The sequence below is a fragment of the Ursus arctos genome, unplaced genomic scaffold (genome assembly GCF_023065955.2).
Source record: "Ursus arctos isolate Adak ecotype North America unplaced genomic scaffold, UrsArc2.0 scaffold_3, whole genome shotgun sequence".
NCBI lineage: Eukaryota > Metazoa > Chordata > Mammalia > Carnivora > Ursidae > Ursus > Ursus arctos.
This window is the reverse complement of record NW_026622985.1, coordinates 6086102-6106183: the sequence shown is the minus strand read 5'-3', so window position 1 is coordinate 6106183 and position 20082 is coordinate 6086102. Positions and strand designations below refer to the sequence as shown.

The window sequence follows — 20082 nt, the reverse complement described above, 5'->3', positions numbered from 1 at the left end:
TCCTGGAATCGGAACCATACTAGAATCAAGTCTAAGAATGTTTACAGCAGCTTCTACTCCCATAACAGCTACCACGATACTACTCCAGGCTTCTACTATTGACAGAAATTGGGAAGTCAGACATCTATGAATAATAGGAAGGATAAATAAACTGTGAGATAGTCAGAAAATGGAGCAAGAATGAAAGCGGGAGCGCCGCATGGAGGAAGAGCCACCTGCCGCGGGCAGGTCTACACACGATGATTCCGCTGCGAGGTGCAGACGCGCGCAACCCTATGAGTTCCGTCGAGCGCTGAGGTCGGGGCACAGGGGGCTTCTCAGGTGGCAGTCCTGTCCCGATCCTTGGTTTTGGGGCAGTTTCATGGGTGTGTTGACGGGGTGAAAATTCACCAAGTGCTACAATCGAATATTTGTGCTTTCTTCTGGACAATAAAAAGTTCATGTAAAAAATGTCCACAAAACAGTACATTGACCCCTGCACCGGGTGAGGGGCAGGCAGGCTGATCCCACAACAGCGGGACTTTCCCTGTGTTCAACAAGTGGGTCGCAGGCAACACGACATTCTCAAACTGCTTCTCATTCATGGCTTTTAACAGAGCCTTAAACACACCTTCCAGTATTTAATGCCTGCCCTTTTAATTCCTGGTTTTAATAGCTTATTACCAGTGAATAACATAATCTATAATTCTGTAATCAAGGTCAGTAAAAACTGAAACCTGTGTTTGCCTCCCCATTGACAAGGTGAGCAGTGTGCCCTTGGCTTAGGCAACATTTCGGGGAGGGGCGGGGGGGGGGCGCTGTAGGATGGGTTCCCGCACCTGCTGCTTGCCCGCAGGAGAGTTGGCCTGTGCTGCCCCCCAGTGTCCGCCTGTGGGCTTTGCAGGCGCTGTGCGCGGGACGGGGTGGGGGGGTATGTCCCCCTCTCTGCGCTCATTCTGTTATTTCATTTTTTAAACATTGCTTTGCGGAATAAAAATGCCCATCAGGATATTAGTAACTGTTTGTGCACAAAGGCCTCCACGGTCCGGTGAGTGTAGAACAGGCTGCCCACGCGAGCTCCTTGCTCCGAGGCTCTCAGTACAGATCTGCATAGTGAAGACCCTGATCAGATCTGCGGCAGACAGACCGCATTTGCGTTAATGAAGCCTGCCCCGATTTATTTGACAGTGGGGACTTCTTTTAAACAGCAGACCTTTTCACCATGTTGCAGAACTTTGGGAAATACTTCTTCCATTTCTCCTTATTATTTACTAAAGCGTTTTCTGAGAATGCTTCGCTTAAAAATGAAGGACTATTTTCTTTCTTGAATTTCGGTGCATACTGGGTAGTATACGATAAATTGCACCAATCTGGAAGGATCAGAATAAGATGACCCAGGAGTTACCTACTCCTGAGTTCCAGGAATCAGAATAAGGGCGCGCTCCCAGGAAGCTGAAAGGATCATCAGCTCCCAGGACTTTGCGACCTCAAGGCACACTCCCGGAGCTGCCCCCAGGAGGTCTCTTTTACAGAGATCAAACCTATTTCCTTTTTGTGCATAATTTAGTGCCATTTTAAATTTTTCCTTAATTGTCCTTTTGCCGCTTTCTAGTTAAACAATGATTTTGTACTAGATCCGTCCCAGAAGAACGTGCGTGTGCCCATGGACACGTATGCACACACATGGGACCATGTACTTGGTTACTTCATCTGACTTGGCAGGGAGATGAGAATGCATGTTCGGAAAACAGTATTTCCTTTTTGAGACCAGGGCCCTGCGACTCTACCACGTACGCCAGGTGCAGGACAAGGAAACTGAAATGCATCTCTTCCACTGTAAACACCAGTGGGGGGATTTCATATTCGGAAGTCAGATTTGTGGGTAGGGAAGGTGATTTACAATAGCGCAAAGAAAACGTCACAGTTTCAACACGAGGAACTGATGTGAAGTTCAGCATACCTGGGAATTAGTCTTATTTTAACATCATGGTTCCCGAGGAACGAATGCCAGTAATCTAGTGCCCTGGATAAAATGAGCTGCCTTGAGCCAGGGCTGGCCCCGCCGGGCTCCTACACAGCCTGGATTTCTGCTCCAGTGCCCTGTGGTTCTCAGTGCTGGGCTGCACCTCGGTGTTTAGTCTTTGATGGAAGAGAAGGAGATATGCCTCCAGGCACCTGTGTAGGTTTGCCATCATTAGCAGCACGTCTTCTTGCTCCTTGCCATTGCTTGTTGTAAAAATTTAAGCATATTGGCAACTTATCCACCAGCCTGGCTCTATTAGTTTCATTTTTGTTAGGTCAGTTCATGATTTAATTCTAAAACTGTAACCCGACTGTGCATGCCCTGAGCTCCATCCCAGACCCTGGGATGAAGTCACAGTGTGGTCGTGGCTCCTGCCCCCGGGGGCCCCCCGTCAGGGAAAGCACGCGGTGGGCAGAGGTTGTCACTGTGGAGGGAGGCGGACGCGGAGACATAGGAGCAGCCGGGCGGATGGCTCATTACAAATGTCCCAGCAGGTGCAGCCTGGATTTGGAATTTGTGACCCTCAGCCTCATGTATGGTCAGTTCAGTACACACTAAGTGAACACACCTGCCACAGGCTAATTGTGCTGGTAACCAGGGCAAAACAGGCGGGGGGGGTGCACTCAACAAGACTGCACCTGAGGAGAAGCCATGTGGGGGACCCTGACGGGAGGAGAGATGCTCCTTCCCGCGGACGGCCCTCCATGATCAGGCCTCCGTTCACCGCACTCCGCCCATCACCATGCTTTCTGATTCCACGCGTCAGCCACAGTGACCGGGGTGCACATATTCATGGGGTCCCGACGGCATAGACAACAGCTTTCACAACGCGAACCCTCTGCCCTGACATCAGATTAGCACAGAGAAGTTTGGTTAAGCCATGACTACCCGCTGTCGCCTTGAACAACCGTTCCAGAGGCAAGAAAAGCATTCTATACTGTGTTCATTTTGAAATTAGCCATCTTTAGCCAGAGGGTCCTCTCCTAACAACCAGGCCACATGAACATAACGGAACATGGCAGTGATTAATTACAGGCCACGTACCTTGGCTCATACTTGTTCTAAATCTCACTTTCCATATTTGTAAAATTGTTCTCTATGCTTCCTGTTTCTGCTGAAGTAGCATATAAATATGAAAGTTAAATATTATAATGAGATTATTGATAAAGATTAAAAACTGTTTCTCTCTATTCCCCTATTTATTAATGAAGTAAAATATATGGAGATTTATTTGCCAATAAATGGCTATAGTGGCCAGAATCTATTTTTATGCATCAGAATTCTCTTCAGTAATTTATCTTTTAGTTTACGAAGTTAGCAGAAGCAGAAGTTGGTGTTTTTTTTTTCCTCAAGATTCTTAGTAGTTCTTGAGTTACAAGTCTGTAAAATAAATGTTTCATGAAAAGGGAGCTTTTCAACCCATCCACACCCTTGGGACAACAGCTGAAACAGTACTAGAGGGTAAATTTATGCAACTAAATGCTGACATTAAAAAAGAGGAAAATTCTCAAATCAATTAAGTCACCACTTCAAGAAACTAGAGAAAAAAAGTCAAATAAACCAAAAGTAGCAACAAGAAGAAAATAGTAAAGATGAGAACAAAAATCAATAAAATTGAAAACAGAAAATCACTAGAGAAAAGTCAATGAAAGAAAAACTAGTTCTTTGAAAAGATCCACGAAATTGATAAACCTCTAGCAAAACAAAGCATTTCAGCGGGGGGAGGGAGAAGATGCAAATTACTAACAACAGGAATAAAACAAGAGATACCACTCTACACTCAACGGAAATGAAAAGGGGGACAAAGGAATACTATCAGCAGCTCTAAATGCATGAATTTCACAACTCGGAAGATAAGAGCCAATTCCTTGAAAAATAAAAACTACTCCAACTCATCCAAATAGGAAATAGATAATTTATATGAAAACAATTAAGGAAATTGAATTCATAATTTTAAAACTCCTTTCAAAACCCTTACGGTTTCATTGGAGAATAATACCAAGTATTTAAAGAATTAATACCACCTTGATGCAATGTCTTCCAACAACAGCGGAGGAGGGAACACTTTCCAACCCATTCAACGAAGTCAGTGTTATTCTGATACCAAAATCAGTCAAAGACAATAGAAAAAGACAATTTTTTAAAAAAAAGTCCAAATCAATATCCTGCATAAATATAAACAAAATTTCTTACTACAATATTAATAAGATACATCAATATACAAAAAGAATTTTACACTGTCACCAAGTGGGATTTATTCCAGGTATGCTAAATTGGTTCAGTCTTCAAAAATCAGTCATAGTGGTTTCCAGTTCCCTCTCCATCCTAAAAACATGAAACAAGCTCAACAAACTGCAGAGTCAATAACTCTTCTTAGATTCATCAGAGAAGTGAGGTCACAGGGCAAACCACCCCCCATTAAATTGGAGACACACACAGATAGATACAGAGAAGCACAACTTACCAGAGCAGAAACCTCCATGGGAACCATGCTGGGCTAAGAAAACCCAAGCTATAGTTGATGAAAACCCAACTCATAACTGACAAATTGCTGGAGGTTCAGTGTGGATGAGTCTGAGAGTCAAAAACTCCAGCGGAACCCAATCATGGACGGTTCCCCTAGTTTTGTGAGCTTTGATGCCTTGGGGAAGGGAGAAGGGGAAAATAACCATTTTGAAATTGCTCAGAGCATTCTATTCTTTTTAATAAGGTCTGTCTGCCCTCAGGAGAAACTATTTGACCGGAGTCTAACTGACCTGGGGTACAGGACATAGCCAACTCCATCTCGCCCTAGCCTTCCACGTGGGAGGAGGGAAGTACCCAATGCCAGCCCGATCTAGCCGTCCTGGACAATGAAAGTGGGGGCAGGGACTAAGAAGCACTTGTGAAGCTCAAAGTTCAGAGTCAAAGGCTCCCGGAAAAGACTGAGACTGAGTCAGAGGCTAGAGAATGCTTCCCCTCCCCCACAACTTACCACCATGCTACTACACTTCTATTCACAGCGCTTCCTTTTATCCGATACATTATGTCTTTAACTATCAAAAATTTTTAAAAAAATTATAAGGCATACTAAAAGGCCAGAAACTTAGTTCGAAGAGATGAGCAAGCATCAGAGCCAGTGTCAGATATGGCATGTCGGAATTCTCAAACCATGATTTTATTTTTTATTCTTTTCCAAGATTTATTTATTTACTTTAGAGAGGGAGAGAGGGAGTGGGAGAAGGGCAGAGGGAAATGGAGAGAGAGAGAAACAGACTCCCCACTGAGCATGGACCCTGACGCGGGGCTTGATCTCATGACCCTGAAGATCATGACCTGAGCCGAAACCAAGAGTTGGCCGCTTAACCAACTGAGCCACCCAGGTGCCCCTCAAACCAGGATTTTAAAATAACTGACTAATATGTTAAGGGTTCAAAACAGTAGACAACATGCAAGAACGGATGGGTAATGTAAGTTGAGTGATCGAAGCTCTAAGAAAGAACCAAAAATTAATGCCAAAATCCTAGGAAAAAAGATGAAAAGCACTGACATAAATGAAGAATGCCTTTGGTGGGCTCATCAGCAGACTTCCAAGAACCACGGAACAGCTGCAGAAGGTGTAATGCATGCGTGATGGGAATATCAGACGGGAGGACACATAAAGAGCAACAGCAGCAATATTTGAAGCAATGACTGAGAATTTCCCCCAAATTAACGTTAGACACACCAACCTGTAGATCCAGGAAGCTCAGAGAACATCATGCAGAATAAATGCCAAAAAACCCCTACACCTAGGCATTCCATATTCAAACTTCAGAAAATGTAAGATAAGACTCTTGAAAGAAGCAGGAGGTAAGAGCACCTCACCTAGAGAGGAGCAAACACAGGGATTACATCTGTCTTCTCTTTGGAAATCACTGAAGCGAGTAGAGTGAAGTATTCGGTGTTGAGAGAGTTCTGTACCCTGCAGAATTATCCCTGAAAACTGGAAAAGAAATAACGACCTTCTCAGGAAACAAAAATTGAGGGAACCTCCTGCCCATTGACCTCCCTTGCAAGAGATGTTATATGAAGCTCTTTAGAGAGAGAGAGAAGGGAAGTGCAGGTACATGGATCTTCGTAAAGGAAGAGCATCAGAGAACGAATAAATAAAGGTAAAACAAAAACTTTTAGCTTTCTTATTCTTTTTGTTTTTTTAAAGAGAGAGAGAGAGAGCATGCCCGCGTAGTGGGGAAGGACAGAGGGAGAGGGAGAGCCAAAATCTTAAGCAGGCCCCATGACCAGCTTGGAGCCCAGCTCAAGGCTGGACGTGGCGCATGATCTCACGACCCTGAGATTGTGATCTGAGCCAAAGTCAACAGTTGAACGCTTATTCGACTGAGGCACCCAGGTGCCCCTTATTTTTCTTATTGTTAAGTGACATAAAAGATAACAATTCATTCAAAACGATACTTGTAACTATGGATTCAGTTATGTAGGCTGATAGGTAGTTGGTTAGATAACTTTATTTATGCCTATGAATAAGTGTAATGAATAATAATATGGATGCAATGGCTGGGGGAGGAATTGGGATTATTTGTTATTTGTCATTATTCGCACTACTTTTTTTTAAAAGATTTTATTTATTTATTTGACAGAGAGAGAGAGACAGCCAGCAAGAAAGGGAACCCAAGCAGGGGGAGTGGGAGAGGCAGAGGAGACTGATTAGGAACTCCATCCCAGGACTCTGGGATCACGCCCTGGGCCGAAGGCAGACGCTTAATGCTTAACGACTGAGCCACCCAGGCGCCTCTATTCACTCTACTCTTGAAACACAATAGCTTTATCTGAAAGTGGGCTTGGATTAGTTAAAAAAACACAAAAGAAGTGCAACGTATGTTTAAAAAGGAGAGAAAATGTAATCATATAAAATGCTAAGTTAAATCCAGAAAAGGCAAAAAGAGAAGGAAACAAAAATAGGAACAACAAATAAAGGCAACAAGTAGAAAAGAATAACAAATATGGTAGATAGAAATCTAATTATATCAATAATCACTTTATGTTTTAAAGATTTATTTATTTGAGTGAGAGAGAGAGAGAGAAAACCCATATATGTGCACAAGTGCAGGGAGAGGTAGAGGGAGAGAATCTTTAAGCAGATTCCCCACTGAACGTGGAGCCTGACGTGGGGCTGAATCTCACCACCCTGAGGTCATGACCTGAGCCAAAACCAAGAGTTGGATGCCTAACTGACTGAGTCACCCACGTGCCCTTAATAATCACTTTAAATGTTAATGGCCTAAGAGACAGAAGTAGAGTGGATTGGAACTTAGGACCCAGCTACATATTGTCTACAAGAAATCCACTTTAAATATAAAAAATATATATATTAAACATATGTATTTATATAAATATAAAATATATATATATAAATATATATATTAAAAGGAAGTGCATGGAGAAAACTTTCATTCTAACACTAATAAAAGGAAAGCAGGAGTGGCTATATTAATTTCAGACTGGACTTCAAAGCAAAGAAGGATATCCAAGATAAAGGAGGTAATTACATAATGATAAAGGGTCAGTTCTCCAAGAAGATATAATAATCCTCAACAAGTATTCACCAACAACAGAGTTTCAGAGTACATGAGGCAAAAACTGATGGAACTGCAAGAAGAAATACATGAATTCACTATTACAGTTGGAGACTTCAACATCTATTGGAAACGGACAGACCAGGACACAAAAAAATCAGTGAGGACATAGTTGAACTCAGTACCATCAATCAACTGGATCTAGTCGATATCTGTTGACTACTTTGGCAACAATGGCCCAATACACATTCTTCTCAAGTTCCCATGGAATGCTTACCAAGATGGAGCACAATCTGGGCCATAAAACCCACTGTGACACATGTAAAAGAATAGAAATCCTACAGTGTCTGCTCTCAGACCACAGCGGAATTAAACTGGAAATCAGTAACAGAAACATAGCTGGAAAATCCACAGATACTTGTAGGTACACAGCAGCCTTCTAAAAAAATGCATTGATCAGAAAAGGAGTCTCAAGAGAAATTTTAAAACATTTTGAGCTTCATTAAAATGAAAACACACCGATCAGAACTTGTGAGATGCAGCAAAAATGGTGCTTGGAGGGATACTTAAGGCATTGAATGCATATATTAGAAAATAAGAAAGTACTGAAATCAGTCTGAACTCCCATCTAAGGAACCTAGAAAGAGAAGAGCAAATTAAATCCAAAGTAAGCAGAGGAAAAAAAATAATCAAAATTTGGGTGGAAATCAATTACATTGAAAATGAGAACGAGAGAAAGTCAAAGAAACCAAGAGTTGGTTCTTTGAAAAAATCAATAAAACTTAGAAGACTCTAGCCAGGCTAACTAAGGGGAAAAAAGAAAGGACACAAATCACTAATATCATGAAATAGGGGACATCACTCCAGATCCCACAGATGTTAGAAAGATAACAGAGGAATACTAGGAACAATTCTGTGCCTACAAGTTTGACAACCCACATAAAATGACAGTGTGGTATTGGCAAAAGAATAGAGAACCAGATCAATAAGCAGAATTGAGAGCCCAAAAATAAATCCGAATACATATAGTGACCTGATCTTTGACAAGAAGTAAACACAGTACAATGAGAAAAAGATAATCTTTTCAACAAATGGTGGTAGAACAATTGGGCATCCACATGCATAAATATATAACCATATGGTATTTACCTTTTCCTAATGACTTATTTCACTTAGCATAATACCTTTTAGGTCCATCCATGTCGTTACAAATGGCAAGATCTCATTCTTTCTGATGGCTGAATAATATTCCATTGTGTATATATTCTACACCTTCTTTATCCATTCAGCTATCAGTGGACTTTTAGGTTGCTTCCATAGCTTGGTGATTGTAAATAATCTGCCACAACATAGGGGTGCACATATCTTTTCAAGTTAGTGTTTTTGTTTTTGGGTAAATACCCAGTAGTGGAACTGTTGGCTTGTATGGTAGCTCTATTTTTCATTTTTTGAGGAACCTCCATACTGTTTTCCACCATGGCTGTGCCAGTTTCCATTCCCACCAACAGTGCAGGAGGGCTCCCACCTCTCTACATCTTTACCAACACTTGTTATTTCTTGTCTTTTTGATTTTAGCCATTCTGAGTAGGTGTGGGGTGGTATCTCATCGTGGTTTTGATTTGTGTTTCCCTGATGATAAGTGATGTTGAGCATCTTCACATGTGTCTGTTGGCCGTCTGGATGTCTTCCTTGGTAAAGTGTCTATCTGGGTCCTCTGCTCTTCTGTAAATGAGGCTCAAAACAATGAAATTACTTAGTCCAAGATCGTAACTATGAAGCGGTGGTATCAGATTTTGAATCCACACTTTTTTCTGGAGAGGAGACCTGTAAGGACCTACACCTACGAGTACAGGTTTTCTGGGCAATTATGGTGTGTCTTCTATGTGCAAAGCACACTGATAGATATTAGGATTAGGGCAAATGAGAAGGAGATTGTGTCCTCAGATTAAACTCTGCAAAAGAAACGAACAGAAAGAAACGAGCATGCTAAAGAGAACTAGAGTGGAATGTAAAATTCACAGGCGTTTCAGGTGCTGAGTGGGACAATTGTGGACAAAGCGGGTCCTGCCTGGAGCAGCTGCCATGCCACTGTTGGGCTCTGAGTGCAGAGAGAGAGCTGAGGAAGCCATCCCGAACCACAGAGGTCAGGAGGCAGCCCCAAATGGGTTGTGTGGGAGCGTACGGAGCTAGAGGACCTCACGTGGGCCGACTGGGTGGGCGAGGGTCTGTCTTTAAAATATTGTACTTCACCAAAGCTGATGGAGGAGAGGGTCTTGACCACACCTGGTAAGTCTGAAGGGTCAGCAGGCTGGAAACACGGAACTGGTGCTCAAGAGAGAGAGAGAATTGGAGCTGCAATTTGGATTCATCCCCAGGTGGATGATTGTTAACGCTTCGAGGTCTCCAACAGAGAAAAAAATAAGTCAAGGGATGAATCCTAGGGCAGCGTCTGAGTAGGAAGGGCTGGGGGCAAGAAGAAAGCGGAGTCCCTGCAGGGAGCAGGGGCTGTGTATACTGGGGCACGGGTTCCAGAGGACGACACTGACCACTTGGCTAATGTGAAAAACAGTAGCCACGAAACCACGTGTATTTCTGCTTAGAATTATTCTGCTTAGAATTATAAGAGCCTGTTTTTATCCTGGAGCTTGTCTGGATTAGTTTATTTTTAAAAAATTTGTAGGCGACTGTTTTCTTATCTCTTTTATGGCTGCATACATCACAATTCAACCTCTTTTGGTAGTGAGCACATTATCAAAGACTAAGCAAAGAAGGGAGAATGAGAATCTGACTCAGTGCTTAAGTTCAAAGCTGAGGGCCCTCATTTAGGCCCCGGTCAGTGCTCACATTTCCATTTTAGAGGAGGTCTGGAGGTAGAGCTGCTGTTTGTGTCTGAGCTAGATGCGTGAACCATAGCACAGAAAATGCTCGTTTCAACTCGCCTTAGAAATCATGTCTCCCTACCCTTGACCTTCCATAGAGTAAGATGCAGATGGCTGAGAAGCTTTTGGCTGATGCAGGGTGAAATGTATAGAGATCTTTGGCTGGCGTGGAAGCCTGTGGAAGATACGGCCCAGGTCAATGCTATGATGGTGCTTTTCAAAAGGGGTCTCAGACCAGCAACAGCAGCAGCATGTGGGAACGTATTATCAAAGCATGTTCTCCGGCCGCATCCCACACTAAATGAGTCAGAGGCTCTGGGGGTGGGACCAGCAGCCAGTGTTTCAAAAACCCCTTGGGGGCTGATGTATGGAAAACCTGCTCTGAGAGGTGCAGAAGTTACATGGGATTTACTGTTATTCCAAGCAGTTTGCTTATTTAAACTCCCTCTGGTAAAGGTGCCATGAAGAGTAAGACTGGGTCTTTGAAAGTCACCGTTAATTAACTTTTTTCTATGATTACTTAGAATTAATTAAATCAAATAATTGCAGATTTGACTTCTGTAGAAGGCCCCCGAATGGAACAGTTAGTGAAAATCACAGTATTGCCACTCATGAAAGATTTAAATAGCACCAGTTTAATTTCAGGAAAAAAGTGGGAGTGCTTCATATTATTTAAATTGTCACTTTCCCACTGTCATTCATAGGAGAGGGAATAAAACATATACTGTAAAGCGGACTGTCTAATTAGATGCATTATATATTTATCCACACTGCTAATATAAAACGCTTTTCTGCGTTGCAGGCCCAAACTGCTTTGCGGAAACGGCTGTCATCCCAGCTGGAAGAGAAGTCAAGACTGACGAATGTACCATATGTCACTGCACTTACGAAGAAGGCACGTGGAGGATTGAGAGACAGGCCATGTGCACGAGGCACGAGTGCAGACAAATGTAGAAATGGGACCACACACACACACACACACACACACAAACAGACATTTTTCTAGAATATTTTACTGATGGGAACATTCTAGATGACTCTGGGGAATAGCATTCAACAGGAGAAGACTTTGGATGAGGGTCATGGAACATGGTTGGTACTTTTGCATTTCTTGGTGAAGAGTTACTGCAAAAGAAGGAAATGGGTATATTTCAAAACATCCACAAGAATTTTGGGCATAAACCCCCTCTCTAAATAAATGTGCTATTTTCACAGTAAGTGCACCGAAGTACACTATTCTATATTAAATGTATTTCTATAATCCCTCTATTAGAGAGCTTCTATAAATGTTTTCTATAGATACAGATTAAAAATGCCGTGTTGTCAACCGTGCTCACTGTGTACCTGCATATGGTCCTCAGTTCCAATTCCCTCACGCGAGCTCGTTGTGGTTGCTGATTTCTGCTTCACATCTTGGAACGGTGCGCCCATCGATGGACCATCAGACAACGAAATACCGAAATCCTGCCCCCGTTCTGTCTCATTACAGAGATGGATCTCATGTCTGCCCTTACAAGATCCGGTCTCCCTCACACAAATACGTTTCCTTCTTAGAGTGACTCCCTGCGTTGATTCTCTCCGTTCTCAGTCGTTTGGGTGATGCGGGTACAGAGTTAAGCGCACGCACTTTTTTCTGGGAGGCGAGGCTCCCGTGTTGAGGGCCACAGATGGACACTTCCATAGAGTTCATTCTCATGCACATTACTTTCTCTTCTGAGCATGCCTTCAAATCCTCTCGTAAGCCAAGCAACAGAGTAGGGTGGACCGTTTGCGCTATTATTCTATCAAGTTGAAGTGTGCAGTGAAATGGGATTTCTTGACTCTCTGGAGGAGAGTGGAGGAAAACCCAAGCCCCAAACAAGTCTCTACCTGGAATCTAGACGCAGTGCAGGGATCCCACCTGTCCACTCAGTGGGTGCGTGTTTCCTACCCAAACGATCAACTACGCTCTGTTAGAGACAGGGCAGAATCTGAAAGATTGCCCTGTGTCAGACGTCCTCCCGGAGCAGCGAGGAGCATCCCAGCCAGTATGTGAACACAGCGCCAAACCCATGTGCGCTCGGCTACTTTTGTGTACTTACCTGTAACCCCAAACAGATTTTATTTCTCTTCATTTGGACAGGGAATAAAAGAAGCCACTGCAAATCCTGATCCCTGAGCAATGCATATTAGAGAATATTTCTGCCTTTCGCAATCACATTGACCCTGGCGTGCTGCTGAGAAAGGTTGTCACTCTTAACAGGTGTATGGTGAAAAATCACGATAGTCATTAGTTTAATCTTTAAAGGTTTTTTCCCCCCATATTTTTATTCTAAAATTTTGAATTAAGCACCTATTAAGTACAAATCATTTGATAACAAAAAAGGGAATAAAGCATGGTCTCTTGCCTTCATGGGCTTTTGGCCCTAGACCTAACACAAGTAAGAAAATATAATGCATTGGTGCAGGAGGTCAATTCGAGGTCGGCAAAGGGAAGTTGGAAAGATTTCCTGAAAAGAGCAGAGAAAACCAAAATATCATCCAGTATCTAAGAAATCATTCAATCATTAAAGGTTGATGAATCAAGAGAAATGGATATATTTGGCATTATTGGAACCGTGAACCACTGTGTACCCTAATAAATGTATACAGCCAGCACTAACTGAAGCCTCAAGAACCCTACATATGCTCACATTTAATTTGAATCTTGTTTATCAAGAACACCTTGGGCCAAATGGGCTCCACGCACATAGATTTTCAAGAAAATACTCAGGCGAAGTATTAGCTAGTTGCTTTCCAAAACTTAACCTTTGGTACTAGAGGCTACTAGACATTGGCCATCATCACTCTATTATCTAAAGGTAGATTTTTTTTTTTAGACAAGGTTGTATATGTTATGGTTTTGCCAACAGTGGGCTCTAATCCCCATGGGGAGGTGGGCCATTAGCTGTCGCTAACAGTACACAAAGCAGCCTCTTCTCTCCCCAGCAGACATGCTGCATGCAGTTAGAGACTCAGTCAGAGGCCCAGAGTCTCCCTGCCTCCCTTGGTGATGTAAGTCCCTACCCGCATGGGCAGTGAGCTCTGGAGTAATTGCAGTGGGACCTGTGAGCATTTCAGGAAACCTGGGACCTTGTCGTATACAGAGACAGTGAACAGGAGAACATCTTGGGAAACAGACTTTCACTTGCTCTAAACGAGTGTGACCCACCCTTGTCCCAGGCGCAGTCGGGACAGCTGGAGCACAGCGGCTGTTCCTACGCTAACGTACCTGCCTGCTCTCTCTGGTTCCACCCCTCATTCCTCTTTCCACGTAGGAACGCTACGTAAACCACACATATGGCCAAACTTGGGTTAATGACACTGCATAGCCTTAACGTAGAATGATGCTATTTGCATTTTTGTCTAAGAGAGACGTTATTCTTCAGTTATTGCTTGCCATGAGTGTAGAGTTTCACGTGTATAAAGTTGTAGCATGTTGAAATTTTATTTTCCTCTTCCTTTTTTCCATATAATATTTTGCACAGATTTTTAACAATGAAACTGTTCTATTCATTCAACCTTAATAACTGCATTATAAAAAGAGGAAAATACACTCCAAATTATCCGATTCCAGAATATTCTGGTTTGGACACAGTCCTAGAAAAAGGAGCCTCAAAGTTCACGTACAGATGTGCTTGGAGAGCCATAATTCTTTTTTTTTTTTAAAGATTTTATTTATTTATTTGACAGAGATAGAGACAGCCAGCGAGAGAGGGAACACAAGCAGGGGGAGTGGGAGAGGAAGAAACAGGCTCATAGCAGAGGAGCCTGATGTGGGGCTTGATCCCGTAACGCCGGGATCACGCCCTGAGCCGAAGGCAGACGCTTTAACCGCTGTGCCACCCAGGTGCCCCCATAATTCTTAATATTCCGATCAGTCTGCTCCATGAGTCCCTTTAATTGTTGTTAAGTGACTTCTTCAGGTTGAAAAAGGAAATCGTGTTTACAGACGTAGCACATGCATTTATTTCAAATTATTCAGCCTGGGTATCTGTACATACGAAGCGACATGTATTAAGCAACAGGACAATTCTGGAAATCAGCCAATCTGACGTTTTAGACTTTCAAGTAAGATTCGTTCTTTCAGTCACAGGATCTTTCCTGTGTCATTGCGTGGATCTGTCCGCCCTTTAACATTTCGTGGAAGTCTTGGGTAATTTCAAAACCTTGCATTTTGTCCCTGCACGCAGCACGCACGAGATGCGTCCCGGCCACGCGCCAGGGTCTGCTGCAGGGGTGCAGCTCCTACCGATGCAGAGGTGAGAGCATCCTTGACAGCAAGGAGATCACACGCCTCGAAGCTATCTGACATTTCAGCATTTTTCTTTCGACTTTTTGATACTTTCAATTTCTTCATCTCCTTTGTGCAGTAAAACAGGTTTAAGAGAGAGATTCTTACACAATTTAAAATCTGAAGCATCATGAATATATTTAAGAAGGTCTCCTCTCTGTTCCAACACAAACGTTATATGTATACAATGTTTAAAAAATCCTAACAATTTCAGAGAATTCAGGTGTTTTCTATTTTGTTTTTTGTTTTGACTTTAAGCCGTGAAAGCTGTTTAATGTATCCATTATTTGAAATGTGCACAATATACACTAGCTCAACTGAAAACTGAAAACTATATCCATTATTTTTTAAGTATAAACATATAGAAAACAGAATTATAGGCATAAGCCAAATTAACAACTATTAACAGTTTACTATATTTGCTTTGAGAGGCAAGAGATCGAGTCTACTCTTATTAATTTTTAAAAAATCAGATGCTTTTCTGCAATGCCATGTAATAAGGAGAGGTGAGGGGCGCCTGGGTGGCTCAGTCGGTAGAGTATGTGACTCTTGATCTCGGGGTCGCAAGTTCGAGCCCCAAGTTGGGGGTAGAGTTTACTTAGGAAACAATTAAGGGAAGGTGATTAGATGCCACCTCATCTGTGTGATGAGGCCGGTCCGGCACCGATGGTGCCAGCCTCTGCGCTTGGCTGGCCAGTATAATGTGCAGCACGCCGTCGTTACTAGACGCCCACGCGGTCCTCTGCTCGCACCAGCAGCCTCTGTGGATGGCTGGTGCGGTCACTTTTCCTGAGTCCTCAGAGTCAGTGAGCGCAGTCACTTCTTCGGGAATGAACGAGGGTTTACAGCGCGTATGTTCTCCGTGCCAGAGGCCACTCCTCACTGCTCCACGCAGAGCTGGGTCTCTTCCCATTCCCGCCAGCCTCCCCGGTCTACCAGTTTCGTTTCCTGAGCACAGGTGGCGTCTCTGACTGAGTGAACACGGGCAGAGTCCTCGGGGTGCGGGCTGACATCTTCACGGCTCAGGCGCAGCCCACACCCTGCCCAGGTCTCCCCCGGCCGTGAGAGTCTCAGGCTTTGGGTGCCTCCGACTATGCTCTCAACGTGGCCTCTGCTTCCCAACTCCCTGCCTTTTCGGCACTTGGAGATGTTCGCCATTTTTCAATATCCAACTCGAGGGCCATCGCGTCTGAGAAAGCTTCCTTAGCCTCAGTGGACTGTCGCTCTGGGCCCTTGCCACGCTGTGCATTTGGTATTTCACGCCAGCCTGATCGAGAGATCATATCATACTTGGCGTTATAGTTCATTTTGTCTCTTTGCTTTATTATTCGGGCAAAAATCTCCTTATTTCAGGCTATGGAACATTCAGTCATTAGAATATCATGCAGTACCTTTACGCTCAAGGCTTGTTGAATTGTGTTCAGTATATTAACTCAGAGTTTTGTGCTGTGTTGAGGGCCAACGACTATCTGGAAGGGCCCCTGTGACGGTGTGTCCGACCTGTTGTCTCCTGTTTTCTCAGTTGACTTGCAAACCTCAATGTCCGGGGTACAGCAACCCAAGACATGGCAAATCCCCACCATTGCAGAGTTTTTAGCAAACAGCCCTCAGACAGGCACTGGCCATTTCTGATGCAAGTCAGGAGACACATGGTTTTGGTGTAAAAGTTCTGATGCTGAAAATTATTTCTTACATTGAGGAGACACTGGTTCTTCGTGATGATAAAACAAGTCAAGTTTACAGCTTTGGTCTTTACACTATTTATTTACTTAGTTCCGACTTTTAGAATATAAATTTCTTGTCTTAGACTTTCACAGTCCAGTATGTATGCCTATTTTCATCTTTTTACATCACGTAATTACTCAATAGGTACCTAATAAAGTAATATATCAATGAACTCCGTCATTCCTGCAGGCTGTTGGGAGAGTGTTAGAAGGGGGTGGTCGTCTACATTCCACCACATGTCCAAGCTCACTCTGAGTTTTGCAGAGGACCAGGTGTTTTGGTTTGTTTGTTTTTTGTTTTGTTTTGTTTCTTTTGCACTGGCTGTTTTAACTTTAACACAAAAATGTAGAAATTAAGCCCAAACACCTAATTTTTATTTTTTTCATTTCTATTTTGATTCCGGTTAGTGGGCATACAGTATTATATTTGTTTCAGGTGTGCAATACAGTGATTGAACAACTCCATGTGCTCATGAGGACAAATACACGTCTTCATCCCCATCCCCTGTTTCCCCCAGCCCCCACCCCCTCTGGTAAACATCAGTGTGTTCTCAAGAGTTAAGAGTCTGTTTCTTGGTTTGCCTCTCTCTCTTTTTTTCCTCTTTGCTCATTTGTTTTGTTTCTTAAATGCCACATATGAGTGAGATCATTTAGTATTAGTCTTTCTCCGACTGACTTATTTCATTTAGCATTATACTCCCTGGGTCCATCCATGTTGTTGTAAATATCAGGATTTCATTTTTTTGTTATGGCTGAGTAACATTTCATTGTTTATATATACTGCATCCTCCTTATCCATCCATCAGTTGATGGGCACTTGGGCTGCTTCCAAAATTTGGCTCTTTTACATAATGCTGCTATTTTGATGTAGTCCCAGTAGTTTATTTTTTATTTTGTTTCCCTTGCCTCAAGAGACAGATCTAGAAAAAAGTTGCCATGCCGATATCAAAGAAGGTACTGTGTTCTCTTATAAGATTTTTATGTTCGGGTCTCTCATTTAGGTCTTTAATCTATTTTGAGTTTATTTTTGTGTATGGTGTAAGAAAGTGGTCCGGTTTCATTCTTTTGCATGTTCCTCTCAGGTTTTCCCAACACCATTTGTTGAAGAGACTGTCTTTTTTCTATTGGATATTCTTTCCTACTTTGTCAAAGATTAATTGGCCATTTAGTTGTGGGTTTATTTCTGGATTTTCTATTCTATTGTATTGAGTTATGTGTCCATATTTGTATCAGTACCATAGTGGATTTTTTGTTTCTTTCTTTCTTTCTTTGTTTTTATCAGTTTCAGGGGTAGAACTTAGTGATTCATCAGATGCATGTAACACCCAGGGCTCATTACAGTGCCACAGTGTTTTGCTCACTACAGCTTTGTAATATAACTTGAAGTCTGGAATTGCGATGCCTCCCTTTTTCAAGATTGCTTTGGCTATTTGGGGTCTTTTGTGATTCCATACAAATTTTAGGATTGTTTATTCTGTGAAAAATGATGTTGGTATTTTGCTAGGGATTGCGTTAAATGTGTAGATTGCTTGAGGCAATATAGACATTGTAACAATATTTGTCTTCCAATTCATGAGCATGGAATGTCTTTCCATTTCTTTGTGTCCTCATCAATTTCATGTTTTACAGTTTTCAGAGTATAGATCATTCACCTGTTTGGTTAGGTTTTATTGCTAGGTAATCTTATTATTTGGGGTGTCAAATGTCTAATTTTTAAGGGAATAAATCCTGTTGAACGTTAAGTCACACTGACATTCATGCTAGGCATGCTTACCCAAAGAGTTAATAATATTAGGAAGGTTTAAGTGAAAATGCACTCTAAATGCTTGGCCCATGGGCATTTGATGGTTGAAGAGATGTGTACTGTTTAACTCCTTCCAGTGAGTTCAGAGAAGTACATGAAGTCTATGATTTACATGTTGAACAAGTACAGAATTACCAACAATGATCAAAGGATATACGTAAAGTCACTTTAGTATGTCATTGACACATTCTGATGAGTTAGAGCAATTGTAAATATTGCCTCCTTAGTTTCAAATTCAATTTTCAGGAAATACAAACATTTCTCACTCTTATTTAAAGTTTAGTAATATTTAATAATTAATTTTCTTTTTTAAAAAATATTTTTTATTTATTCATTTGAGAAAGAGCATGCAAGTGAGAGCATGAGTAGGGGGAAGGGCAGAGGGAGAAGGAGAAGCAGACTACCCCCTGAGCAAGGTGCCCAATGTGGGACTAGATCCCAGGCCCCTGGGATCATTACCTGAGCTGAAGGCAGATACTTAACCAACTGAGCCACCCAAGCGCTCCTGATTAATTTTCCATTTAAAAAATTCCTGGAATTTAAATTTTAGGCAGAACTGTTTTCAAATAGACTATGGGAATATTCCTTTTCCCATTTTCCCTTATTTATTATGTTTATATTACCAGATGAATACAATTCTGTTTTTATTTGATTTCGGGCATTGTTCCCTTCCTAAGCATGTATTTCTTACAATAGAATTTTAAAAGTGAAAAGTATCCGATAAGTAATGTTTTTCTATAAAACTATTAATGTTATATATATATATATATGTATATATATGTGTGTGTGTGTGTGTGTGTATACACACACATAAACAAATTTAATAGTCTTAAAAAATCCACTATTAAGCTATCCATAAACATGAATTTTAAGCCAAGAATCATGCTAGGTGCTTTATTTATTTATTTAAGATTTATTTATTTATTTATTTATTTGAGAGAGACTGAACAGGGGGAGGGCAGAGGGAGAGGGAGGAGAGAAGCAGAGCAGACTCCCTGTTGAGCGCAGAGCCCGACTCAGGGCTCGATCTCAGGACCCTGAAATTATGACCTGAGCCAAAATCAAGAGTCAGAGGCTTAACCGACCGAGCCACCCAGGTGCTCCAAAGGTGCTGTCATTTATTATCTCATTTTGCCTCAGCATCCCCAGGCAGTGGTTAATATCCTCCCCTTGTTTGCAGAAAAGTCAGTGTGGGCTTGGGGAAGTTCAGAAATAAGATTAAATTTCAGTCTAGTGAATGATGGAGTTAAGAACCATACTCTGCTTTACACTAGGGCCTGGGATTTGAAGTCTTATCATTCACTTTTAGAGCAGGGGCCTCTAGATATAAGACCAGCTTCTCAAAATGCTCTTGTGTTCTACTCACAAATACCGGGAATGGACAGCCTCCTAATCCCGTAATTCAACTATGGCAATCTTGACATTTGCCAAAGCGAAAGGTAGCTCCTCACAAAATATTGTGACCTCCCTTAAATGTGTGTCATGTATTTTGATTCCTAACTGAACGATATCTAGATTTCTTGCTTAAAATAGTATTCAAGCATCAATGGTGTTTTATATGTCTTTTTTTTAGGTACGGTCCTTCCACTGAGATTTACAAAATATGGCCAAATGTAATGACCCAGTCCTCTTGACGCCGAGTGACACTAACTGCCATTTATTGTGTGCCAATTGTATGACAAGCACTCCAATAGGCATTTCAAATTCTTTCATTTGATTTCTTCCTTTTGTCAACTCTCCTGTATCGATGAGGAAATTAACATATGGTAGGTAACTCGTTCAATGTGAGGGAAAGAAGTGAGGCCGTCT

At 42.1% G+C, this 20082-nt stretch overlaps 1 protein-coding gene across 1 annotated transcript in view; it reads left to right on the top strand.

Annotated features, from left to right (window-relative positions):
* VWC2 (von Willebrand factor C domain containing 2) overlaps positions 1-11745 on the top strand; it is a 124579-nt gene extending 112834 nt beyond the window's left edge. Inside the window, exon 3 of the mRNA XM_026501874.4 lies at positions 11236-11745. Within this exon, the coding sequence (XP_026357659.1) occupies positions 11236-11387 (152 nt within the window). The 3' untranslated portion in view covers positions 11388-11745. The remainder of the gene's footprint in view (positions 1-11235) is intronic.
* The last annotated feature ends 8337 nt before the right edge of the window (positions 11746-20082 follow it).